This window comes from Microcaecilia unicolor, chromosome 9 (assembly GCF_901765095.1).
Source record: "Microcaecilia unicolor chromosome 9, aMicUni1.1, whole genome shotgun sequence".
Classification (NCBI taxonomy): Eukaryota; Metazoa; Chordata; class Amphibia; order Gymnophiona; family Siphonopidae; genus Microcaecilia; species Microcaecilia unicolor.
Genome location: NC_044039.1, coordinates 224126430 through 224143191, shown reverse-complemented (window position 1 = coordinate 224143191; position 16762 = coordinate 224126430). Strand labels below are relative to the sequence as shown.

General features: G+C 43.2%; 1 protein-coding gene across 1 annotated transcript in view; it reads left to right on the top strand.

Moving 5' to 3' along the window:
• Positions 1 to 16762, top strand: part of TTLL5 (tubulin tyrosine ligase like 5) — a 482374-nt gene that overhangs the window by 185671 nt on the left and 279941 nt on the right. Inside the window, exons 15-16 of the mRNA XM_030213729.1 lie at positions 1221 to 1297; positions 8163 to 8204. Of these exons, the coding sequence (XP_030069589.1) occupies positions 1221 to 1297; positions 8163 to 8204 (119 nt within the window). The remainder of the gene's footprint in view (positions 1 to 1220; positions 1298 to 8162; positions 8205 to 16762) is intronic.

Sequence of the window (16762 nt, the reverse complement as noted above, 5' to 3'; positions counted from 1 at the left end):
GACCACTTCATATATCACCCAATCAGCAATCCTGTAAGTACATAGGAGACCTGTGATAGGGTCCCTGCCACACCTCTGCTCAGTAAATTATATTTATAACAAGACAGTTGGGATGTCATGATAACAGGGGTCTTGTCAGTTTGTTTGTAGCAAGACAGTTGGTTGGGATGTCATGGCAATGGTCTTGTCAGTTTGTGGTCAGCCAGAAATTCCTGTATTGCAACTATCAGTGGAAACTTACAGAAACACACAGAAATAAGCAGACCCAAAAGACAAGGCCAGAAAATTCCACCAGAACAATAGTGAAAGTGTGTGACAGGGTGGTAGCTAGAGCTGGAGCAGTACTGGAGTACACTGGGAAAGGTGTAAATAGTAGAAAAAAAAAGGAAGCGATTCTACCATGAGACCTCTTCTGTAGTATTGTGTCTTGTTCTAGAGACCTTACCTCTGGAAGGTATGTAGATAGTGGAGGTGCTCCTCTTGAGAAGGACTGCTAAAATGGTGCAGTATCTGCTGCAGAAGCTCTATGACATGAGACTACAAGACAAATGGAATAGAATAGAAACGTTCAAATACCTGAAGGTAGTAATACACAGGAGTTGAGCCTTTTTAAATAGAAGGGAGGGGGTGGAGTCAGGAGTAACCTCAGGAAATATGTTTTACAGAAAAAGTGGTAGACATCCTAAAATGCCCTTCTAAAGTGGGCAGTGGAGGCTAAAATTCTATCAAGTTCAGAAGGTCCTTAGTTGCCAAAAGTAGAAGCAGAAGAATTAATTAGTAGTTAATGTGTCTGACAGGCTGTGCTTAAAGGCTACACAAGTGGTGCCCGCAGCTCCAAAGGATGCAGAGAAGGGTCTTAAGTTCTGAGTCAATTTATTGAAACTTTCTAGACAGAGTGAAGGCAGTTATTAGGTCAGTTATAGGTAGTAAAACTGGGTACTACTGTAATTTTAGTGACAACAGTTAGCTGTCAGTACTGTTACTAGTGGACATGAGGTTTAGGAAGGGGATGAGGGTTTCATTGATCAGTCAAAGGGGTGTAGAAACCAAAAATGATTAAGAACCCTTGGGCTACAGATTCCTGGGAAGCTAGGTGTATAACTAGCAGCTATGCTAACGTTGGTGACTGTTTGAATTAATATTATGGAATATTAAGGTTGAATTTATGACCAGACAATAACGTTACCTTATTTATCTTCCTGTGACTTCTTCACATTAAGGCTTTGTGTGCCAGGAGAACATGTTACGCCACAATCGGAATGACCAGTCGTCCTTCAAATTGACTCAGCGACCTCAGGCAAGTGAACCACATCTTGAGTGTGTCTAAAGAAGGCATGCTCTTTGAATGGCTGGTGACCAAAGCTAATAGCATGCAAATTTAGCTCTGATCATAGGGTACTTCTGTGGGAGGACTGTGCCTGGGCATGCACCCAAGGCACAATCCTCCCGCAGAACTTGTTCGACAGGTCAGCCCGGATCTGTCAAACAGCAGAAGAGGTTTGTCAGGTCTGGGATTTTCTCCCAGACCTGCCAAACCTAAGCCCGGCCCCCACCCCAAACACAAGATCTGGAGGTCCGGTGGACCTCCAGGCCCCCCACTCCCAAAGCATAAAAACCCTGGTGGTCCAGTGGGATGGCTGGCTTCCCCCCTCCCACTCCCCCTACTGTAGAAAAAACACCCTGGTGGTCCAGTGGGTCCGCTAGCTTCCCTCCCCCCCCCCCCCCCCCACCAGGATGCACCGGGCAGGGTGGGGCGTCGCTATATTGGGAAGGCGCCCGAAGAGGAGGGCGGGAGTGCTAGTCCCTCGTACTACCATGACCATGAGGTAGGCTGCCAGGGTGAGGGGGGCAGATAGATAGCGGTCCCACTTAAATACCATGGTGTTTTAGTTCGTGGGGGGTGGGGGGAAGCTGTTGGTCCCAATGGACCACGAGGGTGTTTTTGTTCGGTGGTTGGGGGGGGGGGGGGGGGAGGGAAGCTAGCGTTCCCACTGGACCACCAGGGTTTTTTTTAGTGCTTTGGGGGTGGGGGGCCTGGAGGTCCACCGGACCTCCAGATCTTGTATTGGGGGGGGGGGGGGGGGGGGGAAGACAGGCTTAGGTTTGACAGGTCCGGGAGAAAATCCCGGACCTGTCAAACCTCTTCAGTGGGTCTCCCTCATTCCTCCCTAGCAAATAAACCCTAACACCAGCTCTTAGCTGGCGTAAGGTTTGCAGCGATAGCAGGGCCATTTGTTTGCATGCATTTTCATGCAGTTAGCGTTCAAAGCTGGCAGGCTTGTTATTCTCCGAGGACAAGCAGGCTGAATAATTCTCACAAGTGGGTTGACAATCTGCGTCAGCCTGGGAACCGGCATAATCCATAGCATGTGTAGAGTTTCTTTCCGTCCGCCGTTTGACCGCATTCCTCAATTCGTTTTTTTCCATGTAAAGAGCGGCAGGTTTTTCCTGTTGCTCTTTTTTCAAAAAACGAGACCGAAGTACGGCATTCAGTTAAACAGAGCATGCGCTTATCCAACGTGCACTTAAATGGAGTGCACTGTACTCTCAGAAATGGTTACAAAGTAATTCTAAAATTACAAAATATTTTACATGGAGAATGGGGACAATATGTGTAAGAATAAAAGGCTGTACTGTAATGAGGAGATGCATCTTTTTGTGACAGCAAAAAGGATCCTTGGTGAGAAATTCAGACAGCATATTTCTAGGCATTTATACTAGAAGGTGAAAGTGACAAAATAAAGCAAATGAATTCAGGAACTCATCCCTGGCTAAAACATGACAGTAGTGTGGAAGGTAAAGTTAATATAAAAAAAAACGCATTTAGACAACTCACTTAATAATAAATGAAAAGGAATGAGCACAAATACTCGCAGTTTAAGTACAGGCCCTGATGTTTGAGACAGTCTTGGATCTTGTTGCTATTACAGAGATATGCTTCAATGATTCCAGTGAATGAGACGTGATCATACAGGGCTATAATCGTTTTAGGACAGATAGAGAGGGTCGAAGAGGTGGTCGAATGGTGCTGTACATGAAAAACTGCATTGAAGCGACTGGCATATAGGGAACCTAGGGAAAAGAAGAAGCGATATGGGTCCTCCTGGAAAGAAAAGAAGGAACTGGCATCCTCACAGATGTTGTCTACAAACCTCCGGCACAAATGGAGAAGCTGGGCAAGTACGTATTACCACACTGGGACAGACCAAAGGTCCATCAAGCCCGTCATCCTGTTTCCAACAGTGGCCAATCCAGGTCACAAATACCTGACAAGTTCCTAAAAAAGTTCAATAGATTTTATGCTGCTTATCCAGAAATAAGTAGCAGATTTTCCCCGAGTCATTTTAATAATGGTCTATGGTCTTTTCCTTTAGGAAGCCTTTCAGACCTTTTTTAAACCCCGCTAAGCTAACTGCCTTTACCACATTCTCTGACAGTGAATTCCAGAGGTTAATTACACGTTGAGTGAAGAAACATTTTCTCCGATTCGTATTAAATTTACTACTTTGTAGCTTCATCGCATGACCCATAGTCCTAGTATTTTTGGAAAGAGTAAACAAACAATTCACTTCTACCAGTTCCACTCCACTCATTATTTTATAGACCTCTATCATATCTCCCCTTAGCCATCTTTTCTTCAAGCTGAAGAGCCCTAGCCACTTCAGCCTTTCCTCATAGGGAAGTCGTCCCATCCCCTTTATCATTTTCGTCGCCCTTCTCTGTACCTTTTCTAATTCCACTATATCTTTTTTGAGATGGGGTGACCAGAATTGAATACAGTATTCGAGATGCGCTCACACCATGGACCGATACAAAGACATTATAACGTCCTCACTTTTCTTTTCCATTCATTTCCTAATAATACCTAACATTCTGTTTGCTTTCTTAGATGCCACAACACACTGAGCAGAGGGTTTCAACGTACCATCAACAATGACACCAAGATCCCTTTCTTGGTCATTGTCTCCTAATATAGAACCTTGTATTATCTAGCTATAGTTCGGGTTCCTCTTTCCAATATGCATCAATTTGCATTTGCTCACATTAAATGTCATCTGCTATCTAGACGCTCAGTGTCGTTAGGTCCTCTTGTAATTTTTCACAATCCTCTTGCGATTTTAACAACTTTGAGTAACTTTGTGTCATCGGCAAATTTAATTACCTCTCTAGTTACTCTCATTTCTAGATAATTTATAAATATGTTAAAAAGCAGCGGTCCCAGCACAGACCCCAGGGAGAAATGCCATCCAGTCCATGAGATTTGCTACTCTTCAGTTTGTCTAATTGCGCCATTACATCTTCCAGGTTTATAGAGCTTTCATTCAGTTTTTGTGACTCGTCAACTTTGAAATTGTATTTCTGGCACCGGTACCTCTTCCCCGATGAAGACCGAAAGAAAGAATTTATTTGCTGTCTCTGCTATAGCTTTGTCTTCCCGGGAGGAGGAGTGGCCTAGTGGTTAGGGTGGTGGACTTTGGTCCTGGGGAACTGAGGAACTGAGTTCGATTCCCGGCCCAGGCAGCTCCTTATGACTCTGGGCAAGTCACTTAACCCTCCATTGCCTGCCGCATTGAGCCTGCCATCAGTGGGAAAAAGTGTGGGGTACAAATTAAAAAAAAAAAAAAAAAGTGCCCCTTTTACTTCTCAGTCATCTAGCGGTCCAACTGATTTTTTTGCTGTCTTCTTGCTTTTAATATATTTTAGTATCTTTGCCTTTTTTATCAGCGCTTTGCATTTGACTTGCAATTTCTTATGCTGTTTCTTATTTTCAGTCGGATCCATCTTCCATTTTCTGATGGATTTTCTTATAGTTCTAATAGCGTCCTTCACCTCGTATTTTTAACCATTCCGAGTGTCATTTGGTCTTCCCTCCTCCTTTTTTAATACATGGAATACATTTGGCATGGGCTTCCAGGATGGTATTTTTGAACAGCATCTTTACCTGTTGTAAATTTTGACCTTTGCAGCTGCTCCTCTAATTTTTTTTTTTTACCGTTCTTCTCATTTTACCATAGTCTCCTTTTTGAAAGTTAAATGCTTATGTATTTTATTTTCTGTGTTTACTTACTCCAGAGCTTATATCAAATCACCATTACTTCCTGCACCAGATCATGCGCTCCACTAAGACAAGGTCTAGAATTGTTCTTCATCTTGTTGGCTTCTGAACCAGCTGCACTATAAAGCAGTCCTTGAAGGAATTTCACCTCTCTTGCATGCACTGATGTTACATTTATCCAGTGAATTGACTTCACCCATTATTATCGTTTTCTCCAGTTTGTTAGCCTCCCTAATTTCTGATAACATTTCTACATCTGTCTGTTTATCCTTGTTAGGTGGACGATAGCACACTTTTATCACTATCCTTTTCCCCTTTACATATGGACTTTCAATCCATAGGGATTCTAAGATGTGTTTCATGTAGAATTTTTAGTCCATTCGATTCAAAGCCCTCCTAATGTACAATTCTACCCCTCCACCAACTCAATCAACCCTATCACTGTGATATAATTTGTATCCCGATATTACAGTTTCCCACTGGTTATCGTTCTCCCACCAGGTCTCAGAAATGTCTATTTTTCATTTAGTACAATATGTTCTCACCCTCCCATTTTATTTCTTAGGCTTCTGGCATTCGCGTATAGACATTTCAGACTATGTTTGTTGTTCCTATTTATATCTTGTTCAGCAGTTGACTGTGATAATATGCAATCTTGAAATCTCTCTGCTTTTTATTTAAATATTCCTGGTTTACTATGCTCTCTATTGCAACCTTGCTATCGGGATGCCCTTTCTTCCCTGTTCTGGTGATATCTTTGAAAGATACCTGATTCCGAACCATTTGCTTTTAAGCGACTGTCAGCCTTCCCCCAGTTTCTAGTTTAAAACCTGATTCCGAACCATTTGCTTTTAAGCGACTGCCAGCCTTCCCCCAGTTTCTAGTTTAAAAGCTGCTGTATCTCCTTTTTAAATGCTGATGCCAGAAGCCTGGTCCCACCCTGGTTAAGGTGGAGCCTATCCTTTCAGAATAGGCTCCCCCATCCCCAGAATGTTGTTTAGTTTCTATCGAATCTAAAACTCTCCTTCCTGAACCATCGTCTAATCGACACATTGAGACTCCGGAACTCTGTCTCTTGGGCCCTGCATGTGGAACTGGGAGCATTTCTGAAAATGCTACCCTGGAGGATCTGGATTTCAGCTTTCTACCTAGGAGCCTAAATTTTGCTTCCAGAGCCTCCCTCTCACATTTTCCTATATCATTAGTACCTACATGTACTACGACAGCTGGCTCCTCCCCTATCTAGTTGATGCGTGAGGTCCGCCACCTTTGCACCAGGCAGGCAAGTCACCAGGCAATCCTCATGTCCACCAACCACCCAGCTATCTACATGCCTAATAATCGAATCACCAACTACAAGAGCCATCCTATCCCTTGCTTACTGGGCAGAAGCTCCTGGAGACACATCCGCAGTACGAGATGACATTGCATCCCCTGGTTCGGTGGTCCTGACTACAGGTTTATTTCCAACTGCACCAGGGTAATGCTTTCCATTTAGGAGACCTTCCTCCTCCGAGGTAGCACAGGGGCTGCCAGACTGGAGGTGGGACTTCTCTACCACTTCCCTGTATGCCTCCTCTATGTACCTCTCTGTCTCCCTCAGCTCCTCCAAGTCTTCTACTCTAGCCTCAAGAGAATGGATTCGCTCTCTGAGAGCTAGGAGCTCTTTGCATCGAGCACACACACATAACCTCTCACCAAATGGGAGATAATCATATATGTGACACTCAGTGGAAAAGACTGGACAGCACCTCTCTCGCTGTTGGACTACTGTCTGCATCTTAGTATTATAGGGTTGTTTAATCAAAACTTCTTCAGTTACTAGGGATATTAGATAAATATAAATAGAGTTAAGATTATATGGTATAATGTGTAATTATTTAGTGTTTGCTTCCCAGAAACTAATTAAATGTAATTAAAACTAATAAAGATGCAATTATACTGTAATAAAAAATACTCCTCTTGTTATCCTAATTAGAATAATGGTTATAAATGAGGAGTTGTTCTAGGGGTGGGTGGGAGTTGAGGAGGGGGGTGCGAATGAAGACTGAGCAAAGTCCTGCTTTGCTTGTTAGAGGCTATCTGTTATTGCTGTGGTACAAAGTTCAAGTTTTAAAACTAGGGGGAATAGGGTATAGAGACTAGTTTTTTATTCTGCATTTCAATAACCTGCAATTCCTCCTTTAAACTCCAAAAGTAGAGAGCAAAATAATGTTCTCTTACCATATAAATGTCCTCTTCTGTCAGAACTGCTCATAATTGAGCAATTTCTGGCTAGGGGGCATTCAATGAGATTGCACATAGTTTGCAGGTAGCTGTTGACATAGGCGGAAAACATACTTAAATGGGGAACTGAGTTCGATTACCACTTCAGGCACAGGCAGCTCCTTGTGACTCTGGGCAAGTCACTTAACCCTCCATTGCCCCTTGTAAGCCGCATTGAGCCTGCCATGAGTGGGAAAGCGCGGGGTACAAATGTAACAAAAAATGAAAAATATTATAAAGTTTTATAATCTATGCATGGTCTTTTGTGATCTAGCTGTGAGCACTTGCACCCGTTCAATGGTTGGTGTAAATCTTTGTGCCTTGCGTACAGATGTGTTTTTGACCTAAGCTTCAAACAGACCAAGTGCCTAAACCATGGTGCAACCGAGAACCACTGTAAATTTCCCACAACTCAAGCAAGAAAACTAGCTCAATTGTGTAAGAAAACCCTATTCTGCTTGGAGTGAGACCTGGTACAGTAGTAAAAGGCACTGACAACCTACTACCACTGTTTTCTTAGCGGCTGTTATTCTGGGAGTCAGCTGGTGTTATGACATTTTTGCAAATATGCTGCAGGACTGTCTTTGTCTGTGTGGTTTGACTGCAGCTTGTTGCCCCTCCACCCAGCAACCTATTGTAGTTGTACACAGGAAGACTGTAGCCCCTCTTTCTTCTAAGCACTGTGCCGCTGGCCTTTCATGTTGAATCCTTCACTGTTCATTTAGTAATTTTTACATTTGTTTGAATGCTTACTTATTTTTTAATCCATCCTGTATGTTCCACTGAGTAAAAGGGAAGAATAAAAGTAAATTCAATTCAATTGATTCTGCTTCTCTTACAGCTTCCTGTCTCTGCTCAGTCACGAACAAGTAGCTGTAAATCGGTAAGATCTGTACTTCATATTTATTTCTTTTTGTGTTTTTCTCATAGTCTCCTTTTTGAAAGTTAAATGCTAAGGTATTGGTTTTCCTGGGTGTACTTACTCCAAAGCCGATGTCAAATCTGATCATATTATGATCACTCTTATCAAGCGGCCCCAGCACCATTACCTCCTACACCAGATCATATGCTCCACTAAGGTCTAGGTCTAGAATTTTTCCTTCTCTTGTTGGCTCCTGTACTAGGTGCTTCATAAAGCAGTCCTTGATTTTCTCAAGCCTGGGCGTAGTTTGACTGTTTCATTTGAGTGGGGGGGTGCAAAGGGTGTGGCTTGGCACATTTGCATATTTATTTGCTTATATACATCTCATACATATTCATTATGGCTATTAATAAAAACAACAAAAACACACACGCACCAGACTAAAATGCTGAATATGAAGCCAGCATATCAAAACAATAAGGCCAGACACTTTCCTGCTTATAATCGAACGAGAAAAACGCCCAAGTTCCGACCTAAATCGGGAGATGGACGTTTATCTCACAAAAACGAATAACACGGTATAAACAAAAGCCGAACTTGGACGTTTTCAACTGCACTCCATCGCGGAAGCGTACAAAGTTGATGGAGGCGTGGTAAAGGCGGGACTGGGGCTTGGTTATCACCCGAACAGAGATGGGCGCCTTTTGCCGATAATGGGAAAAAAGTATGCGTTTTTAGCTAGAATTTAGGGCACTTTTCCTGGACCCTGTTTTTTCACGAATAAGGCCCCAAAAAGTGCCCTAAATGACCAGATTACCACCAGAGGGAATCGGGGATGACCTCCCCTGACTCCCAAAGTGGTCACTAACCCCCTCCCACCACAAAAAATGATGTTTCACAACTTTTTATTTTCACCCTCAAATGTCATACCCACCTCCCTGGCAGCAGTATGCAGGTCCCTGGAGCAGTTGTTAGGGGGTGCAGTGGACTTCAGGCAGGTGGACCCAGGCCCATCCCCCCCCTACCTGTTACAATTGTGCTGCTTAATGCTTAGTCGTCCAACCCCCCCAAACCCACTGTACCCACATGTAGGTGCCCCCCTTCACCCCTTAGGGCTATAGTAATGGTGTAGACTTGTGGGCAGTGGGTTTTGAGGGGGATTTGGGGGGCTCAATACACAAGGGAAGGGTGCTATGTACCTGGGAGCTCTTTTACCTTTTTTTTGTTTTTGTAAAAATGCCCCCTAGGGTGCCCGGTTGGTGTCCTGGCATGTGAGGGGGACCAGTGCACTACGAATCCTGGCCCCTCCCACAAACAAATGCCTTGGATTTATTCGTTTTTGAGCTGGGCCCTTTCATTTTCCATTATCGCTGAAAAACAAAAACGCCCAGCTCACAAATTGTCGAATAAAACATGGACATCTATTTTTTTCGAAAATACGGTTCGGTCCACCCCTTCAGGGACCCGTTCTCGGAGATAAACGCCCATGGAGATAGACGTTTTCGTTCGATTATGCCCCTCCACATGAAATAACACAAAACCCTACAAAAAGACACTCAAAACCTATACAGAAAACTTAACACACAGCAGTCTTAATCCACCTATGAAAAACAGTGCTATAAATTTTACACTGGACCCTAGAGCACCCAATATACCTGCTACTGGAAAACTAATAAGCTGGACTGTGGGAAAAGGTTGCGACCTCAACCTTTTCCCACATCATCCCTTTTTCTTGCCCTTTTTCTCATATCTCTCATTTCACATCCTGCTTCTTCCCCTCTCCCACCCCCAGTCCCATCCATCTCCTGCTTCTTCCCTCTGCTCACTACCCCTCCCAGTCACATCCACCTTCTGCTCCTTCTCTCTTCTCACCACCCCTCCCAGTCCCATCCATCTCCTGCTCCTTCCCTCTGCTCACCAACCCTCCCAGTCCCATCCATCTCCTGCTCCTTCCCTCTGCTGTGCCCCACCTCTCCCAGTCCCATCCATCTTCTGCTCTTTCCCTCTGCTCACCACTCTTCTCAGCCAGTCCCACCCATCTTCTGCTCCTTCCCTCTGCTCACCACTCTTCCCAGCCAGCCCCATCCATCTTCTGCTCCTTCCCTCTGCTCACATGACACCACCTCTCCAAGTCCCATCCATCTCCTGCTCCTTTCTTCTAGTACATAAATACATAAGTAATGCCACACTGGGAAAAGACCAAGGGTCCATCGAGCCCAGCATCCTGTCCACGACAGCGGCCAGTCCAGGCCAAGGGCACCTGGCAAGCTTCCCAAACGTACAAATATTCTATACATGTTATTCCCGGAATAGTGGGTTTTTCCCAAGTCCATTTAGTAGCGTTTTATGGACTTGTCCTTTAGGAAACCGTCTAACCCCTTTTTAAACTCTGCCAATCTAACCACCTTCACCACGTTCTCTGGCAGCGAATTCCAGAGTTTAATTACGCGTTGGGTGAAGAAATATTTTCTCCGATTTGTTTTAAATTTACTACACTGTAGTTTCATTGCATGCCCCCTAGTCCTAGTATTTTTGGAAAGCGTGAACAGATGCTTCACATCCACCTGTTCCACTCCACTCATTATTTTATATACCTCTATCATGTCTCCCCTCAGCCGTCTCTTCTCCAAGCTGAAAAGCCCTAGCCTCCTTAGTCTTTCTTCATAGGGAAGTTGTCCCAAACCCCCGCTATCATTTTCGTCGCCCTTCGCTGCACCTTTTCCAAATCCATTGTATCTTTCTTGAGATGCGGCGACCAGAATTGAACACTACTCAAGGTGCGGTCGCACCATGGAGCAATAAAACGGCATTATAACATCCTCACACCTGTTTTCCATACCTTTCCTAATAATACCCAACGTTCTAATCGCTTTCCGAGCCGCAGCAGCACACTGAGCAGAAGGTTTCAGCGTATTGTCGACGACGACACCCAGATCCCTTTCTTGGTCCGTAACTCCTAACGTGGAACCTTGCATGACGTAGCTATAATTCGGGTTCTTTTTTCCCACATGCATCACCTTGCACTTGTTCACATTAAACATCTGCCATTTAGCCGCCCAGTCTCGTAAGGTCCTTCTGTAATTTTTCACAATTTATTCAAAAGCATGGATTAACGAGACAAAGCTAACATGAATTTAGTGAAGGGAAATCTTGCCTCATCAATCTATTACTTTTCTTTGAAGGGGTGAGCAAACGTGGATAAAGGTGAGCTGGTTGATATTGTGTATCTGGATTTTCAAAAGGCGTTTGACAAAGTACCTCATGGAAGGCTCCAGAAGAAATTGGAGAGTCATGGGATTAGGAGGTAGTGTCCTATTGTGGATTAAAAACTGGTTAAAAGATGGTGCCTGGAGCGGAGGCTCTGTATGCAGCTCCAACTAAGCTTCGCCAAATTTCTTTTTCCTTCTTGAAAGAATGCCTCACTCGAAACGTAAAGGGGTCGTCTGGATAGTTCCCACACCTACCGGGACGTCCACGCCAACGAGTCCTGGTTTGAAGCGCTTTTTCCCCGCTCTTTCTCGTGAAGTTAGCGGGAGGACTCCATAGCGGGAGGAGCCGGTGAAGCAGCCACCCCGCTGGAAGCAGAAACATCTTTGTCTCCCCCGTCGAACTCTATGATCCCTCCGTGCCCTGCAATCGCAGTGAGTCGGGAGGGGAACCCATCAGAGACTGGAAAGGTATCTTGCTGCACCGTATGCCTGGAATAAACTTCCTGAGCCGGTACACCAAGCCTCATCTCTGGCCATCTTCAAATCTAGGCTAAAGACCCACCGCTTCGGTGTTGCTTTTAACTTCTAAACCTAAACCTTCAACTGTCCCCTATCCCTGATATGTCCTGTCTGTCCTAACTCTTATCCCTTACTTGTCCTGTCTGTCTGTCATAATTAGATTGTTTCTCCATGTTTAAGTGTGAAGCGCTGTGTATGTCCGGTAGCGCTGTAGAAATGATAAGTAGTAGTAGTAGTATGCTGGTGGACCCAGTGGGGTGTCCGAACCTGTGGTAACAACGACAATTGTGGGGAAAGAACTGGAGGTAAGCCTTGGTCAGATATGGCTGAAGTTACTGGATATGGAAACAACCTTGTGACAGTCCTCAGCAGAGGTAAAAGTTTTGAATTCTACAGTGCAAGAATTGAAAGACTCCATAGATGTAGTTAAACAAGATTTTTTCTTAAAGATTGAATCATTTCTTTCTGAAAAGTCTCTAACAACAGAATTTAAAACAGCAGTAATAAAAGACAGTATAGAAATAAGAAGAAAGATTGAACAAGTGGAGAACTTTAATAGGAGATTAAATCTTCGTCTGCTTAATTTTCCTAAACTTCTAGGGTTTTCCCCAATAGAAGTGTTTACAAGATTTCTGAGAGAAAACCTAAATTTTCCACATGAAGCAATTCCTCCATTGAACAAAATATATTTTTTTTACCTAATACAATAAAAAAGCAGAGGAAGAGAAATCTATAGGTATGAATAACATTACGGCCATTTTGGAGCAGTCACTGGATGATGTGACTGAAAGAGCGACGCTGATTGTTTCATTTGTTTTTCAGCAAGATTTGAACTCAGTAATGAAACTCTATTTTAAATCTACGAATCGTATATTTGGAGGACAAAAAATCTGGATTTATCCAGATGTGACCAAGGTCACACAACAAAAGAGAAAATAGTTTCTTTCTATGAGGTCAAAAATAATAGAATTAGGAGGATCTTTCCTTCTTGCATATCCATGTAAATGTGTTGTAAGGTTAAATCAGACAAAATATGTGTTTTTATATACCTGATCAGCTTAAATCTTTCCTGGACTCAAAATAGCAATACAGACTTTTTGAGAATAAAATGAGAATTATGGCGACATATTTTCCTTTATATGCTTTGTAATAATAAAACGTAATCTTCACTAATTCCTACCCCCCTCTCATTAATAGGGGTCTAATGAAGCCAAATGCTATGTTATGCTATGAGTAAAGAAATTCCTGTAATAGCACTGTTTCTAAAGGCTGTATTTCACTTAACAGTTCATGTCTGTTTAAATTGTAAAAATCAATAAAAATGATAAATGATGAAAACTGGTTAAAGGATAGAAAACAGAGAGTAGGGTTAAATGGTCTAGTGAGGTAATTAAATTTGTTGATGACACAAAGTTATTCAAGGTTGTTAAATCGCGAGAGGATTGTGAAAAATTACAAGAGGACCTTACGAGACTGGGAGACTGGGCGTCTAAATGGCAGATGACATTTAATGTGAGCAAGTGCAAAGTGATGCATGTGGGAAAGAGGAACCCGAACTTTAGCTACATAATGCAAGGTTTCACGTTAGGAGTCAAAGACCAAGAAAAGGATCTCGGCATCGTTGTTGATGTTATGTTGAAATGCTGTGCTCAGTGTGCTGCATCAGCTAAGAAAGCAAATAGAATGTTAGGTATTATTATGAAAGTATTGGAAAACAAAAGTGAGTACATTATAATGCCTTTGTATTGGTCCATGGTGCGACTGCACCTCGAATTTGTGTTCAATTCTGGTCGCCGCATCTCAAAAAAGATATAGTGGAATTAGAAAAGTTGCAGAGAAGGGTGGCGAAAATGGTAAAGGGGATGGGACGACTTCTCTTTGAGGAAAGGCTGAGGCATCTAGTGCTCCTTAGCCTAGAGGAAAGACAGCTAACATGTAATTTAAACTCTGGAATTTGTATCCATAGAGTGTGGTAAAGGCGGTTAGCTTAGCGGGGTTTAAAAAAGATCTGTTTGGCTTCCTAAAGGAAAAGTCCATAGACCATTATTAAATTGAGTTGGGAAAATCCACTGCTTACTTCTGGGATAAGCGGCATAAAATATATTGATCTTTTCTGGGATCTTGCCAGGTATTTGTGACCTGGATTGGCCACTGTTCGAATCAGGATGCAGGGTTTGATAGACCTTTGGTCTTTCCCAGTATGGCAATACTTATGTTATTATTATTATTTGTTGCTTTTGTATTCCACATTTTCCCACCCATTTGCAGGCTCAATGTGGCTTACATATTACCGTTAGCGGCGTTTGCCAATTCCGGTCTGAACAAACACATGGTATGAATGAATACAAAGTGATAATGTGGTGAAATGAGGTACAAGTAGTGTTTTGTCGCGGTCTTTGGTTACATTGTGTCGCAGTTGTTCAGGTTTTTTATGTTGGGTTAGTGGGGTATGCTCTTCTGAACAGTTCCGTCTTCCTCCCCACACTTTGTTAAATTCTGACATGGGCCTTGTCTCCTTGACCTCCACCGGGAGGCCATTCCCACATCCACCACCCTTTTCATGAAAGTTTTTTCTTAGATTTGTCAAAATCCTATTTCATCTTAACTTCATCGTATGCCCTCTCATTCCAGAGTTTTCCTTCATTTGAAAAAAGGCTTATCTCCTGTACATTAATGCCACTGAGGTATTTAAGCGTCTCTACATGTTTTATGACCAAGTCCTCTTACAAGTTTTGTAGCTGCCCTCTAGACCGACTCCATCCTGTTTATATCTTTCTGTAGGTGCTGTCTCCAGAATTGCACACAGTACTCTAAATGGGTCCTCACCAGAGACTTATAGAAGGGCACTATCACCTCTTTTTTGTTGCTGGTCGTCTTTCTTCTTATGTATCCAAGCATCCTTCTGACTTTGAACCTCACTTTTTGTAGCTGTTTGGCCACCTTTAGGTCATCGGACGCAATCACCCCCAAGCCCCACTCTTCTTTCGTACACAGAAGCACATCACTCCCTCTATTGTACCGTTCCCTTAGATTCTTGTAACTCAAGTGCATGAACCTTCATTTCTTAGCATTAAATCTTAGTTGCCAGTTATTGGACCATTCTTCAAGCTTCTCCAGATCCTTCTTCATGCCATCCAACCACCTCCAGGGGTCCACCGTATTACAGAGTTTGGTGTCATCCACAAAGAGAGAAATCGTACCAGATTGCCCTTACGCAATATCATTCATAAAGATGTTAAAAAGAGCCAGCCCAATGACCAATTCCTGTGGTATACCACTGATAACATCCCTTTCCGCAGAACAAGTTCCATTTACCACTACACTCATGTCTCCTTTCATTTAACCAATTTTTAACACAGTTACTACTACTACTACTATTTAGCATTTCTATAGCGCTACAAGGCGTACGCAGCGCTGCACAAACATAGAAGACAGACAGTCCCTGCTCAATCTAATAGACAAAAAATAAAGTAAGCAAATCAGGAAGTAGGAGAGGAGGGTAGTGGAGGCGAGTGGTTACGAGTCAAAAGCAATGTTAAAGAGGTGGGCTTTCAGTCTAGATTTAAAGGTGGCCAAGGATGGGGCAAGACGTAGGGGCTCAGGAAGTTTATTCCAGGCATAGGGTGCAGCGAGACAGAAGGCGCGAAGTCTGGAGCTGGCAGTAGTTAGTTAGTCACTTTAGGTCCCATACCAAGGGGCACTCATTTATCAGTTGCCTGTATGGAACCATGTCAAAGGGTTTGCTAAAATCTAAGTACGCCACATCTTGCGCCCCACCCATATCCAACTGTTCGGTCACCCAGTCAAAGAAATCAATCAGATTTGTCTGACATGATCTGCCTTTAGTGAAGCCACGCTGCCTCGCGTCTTGCAGTATATTTGATTCAAGAAACCTCACAATCCTCTGCTTTAGAAGCGTTTCCATTAGATTACTCACCATCGAGGTCAGACTGATAGGTCTGTAATTCCCGGCCTCCTCTTTTCTTCTGCTCTTGTGCAGATGGGCCACATCTGCCCTTCTCCAGTCTTCTGGGACCACTCAAGACTCTAAGGAAACATTGAAGAGGTCAGACAGCGGAGCTCCCAGAACTTCTCTGAGTTTCTTGAGTACCCTTGGATGTATCCCATCAGGCCCCATCGCTTTGTCTACTTTTAGTTTAGCTAGCTCCTCACGAACTCAGTCTTCTGAGAATCGATCCTGGTCTACCATATGTCTGTTCCCATTAGCATTTGTTTTCTGTGGTCAGCCCCGGCGCTTCATCCTTTAACATCGATCAGAAATAATTGTTAAGCAGTTCAACTTTATCCTTATCGGCGTCTGCATATTGCTCCCCTTTACCCATGAGCCCCACAATGCTTTTTTCACTTACATATCTGAAAAATGTCCCCCAATTTTTACCATATCGACTATCTTTTCTTCCATTTGCCTCTTCGCTTTCCTGACAGCTTTTCCAGTTTCTCTTGATTTTTCTGGGTATTTTTCACTGTCTTTCTAAGTCCTCTTTTAATGTATGAAGGCTAATCTTGTTTCCCTTACCTTTTCAGCTACTATGTTTGAAAAACAGAGCGGCCTTCTTTTCCTCTGATTCTTATTTTTTCCTACACTTGTTCTAAGTTACAGGAAGCAGGTGGTTTTATTGTGAGTTCTAAGAACCTGTTCAGACTGAATGCAGAGTATCGATACCCTATGTGAAAGTAATACTGGTGTTGCTTCAAGATCTTCATAGATACAGGTGTTGAAAGGACTCAGTCACCAGTTTCAGCAAGCACACAACAGGAGAATAAACGTACTCCCCCCCCCCCCCCCCCCAATATTCAAAATTACTTAACTAGCCAGCCAGTTAAATAGGG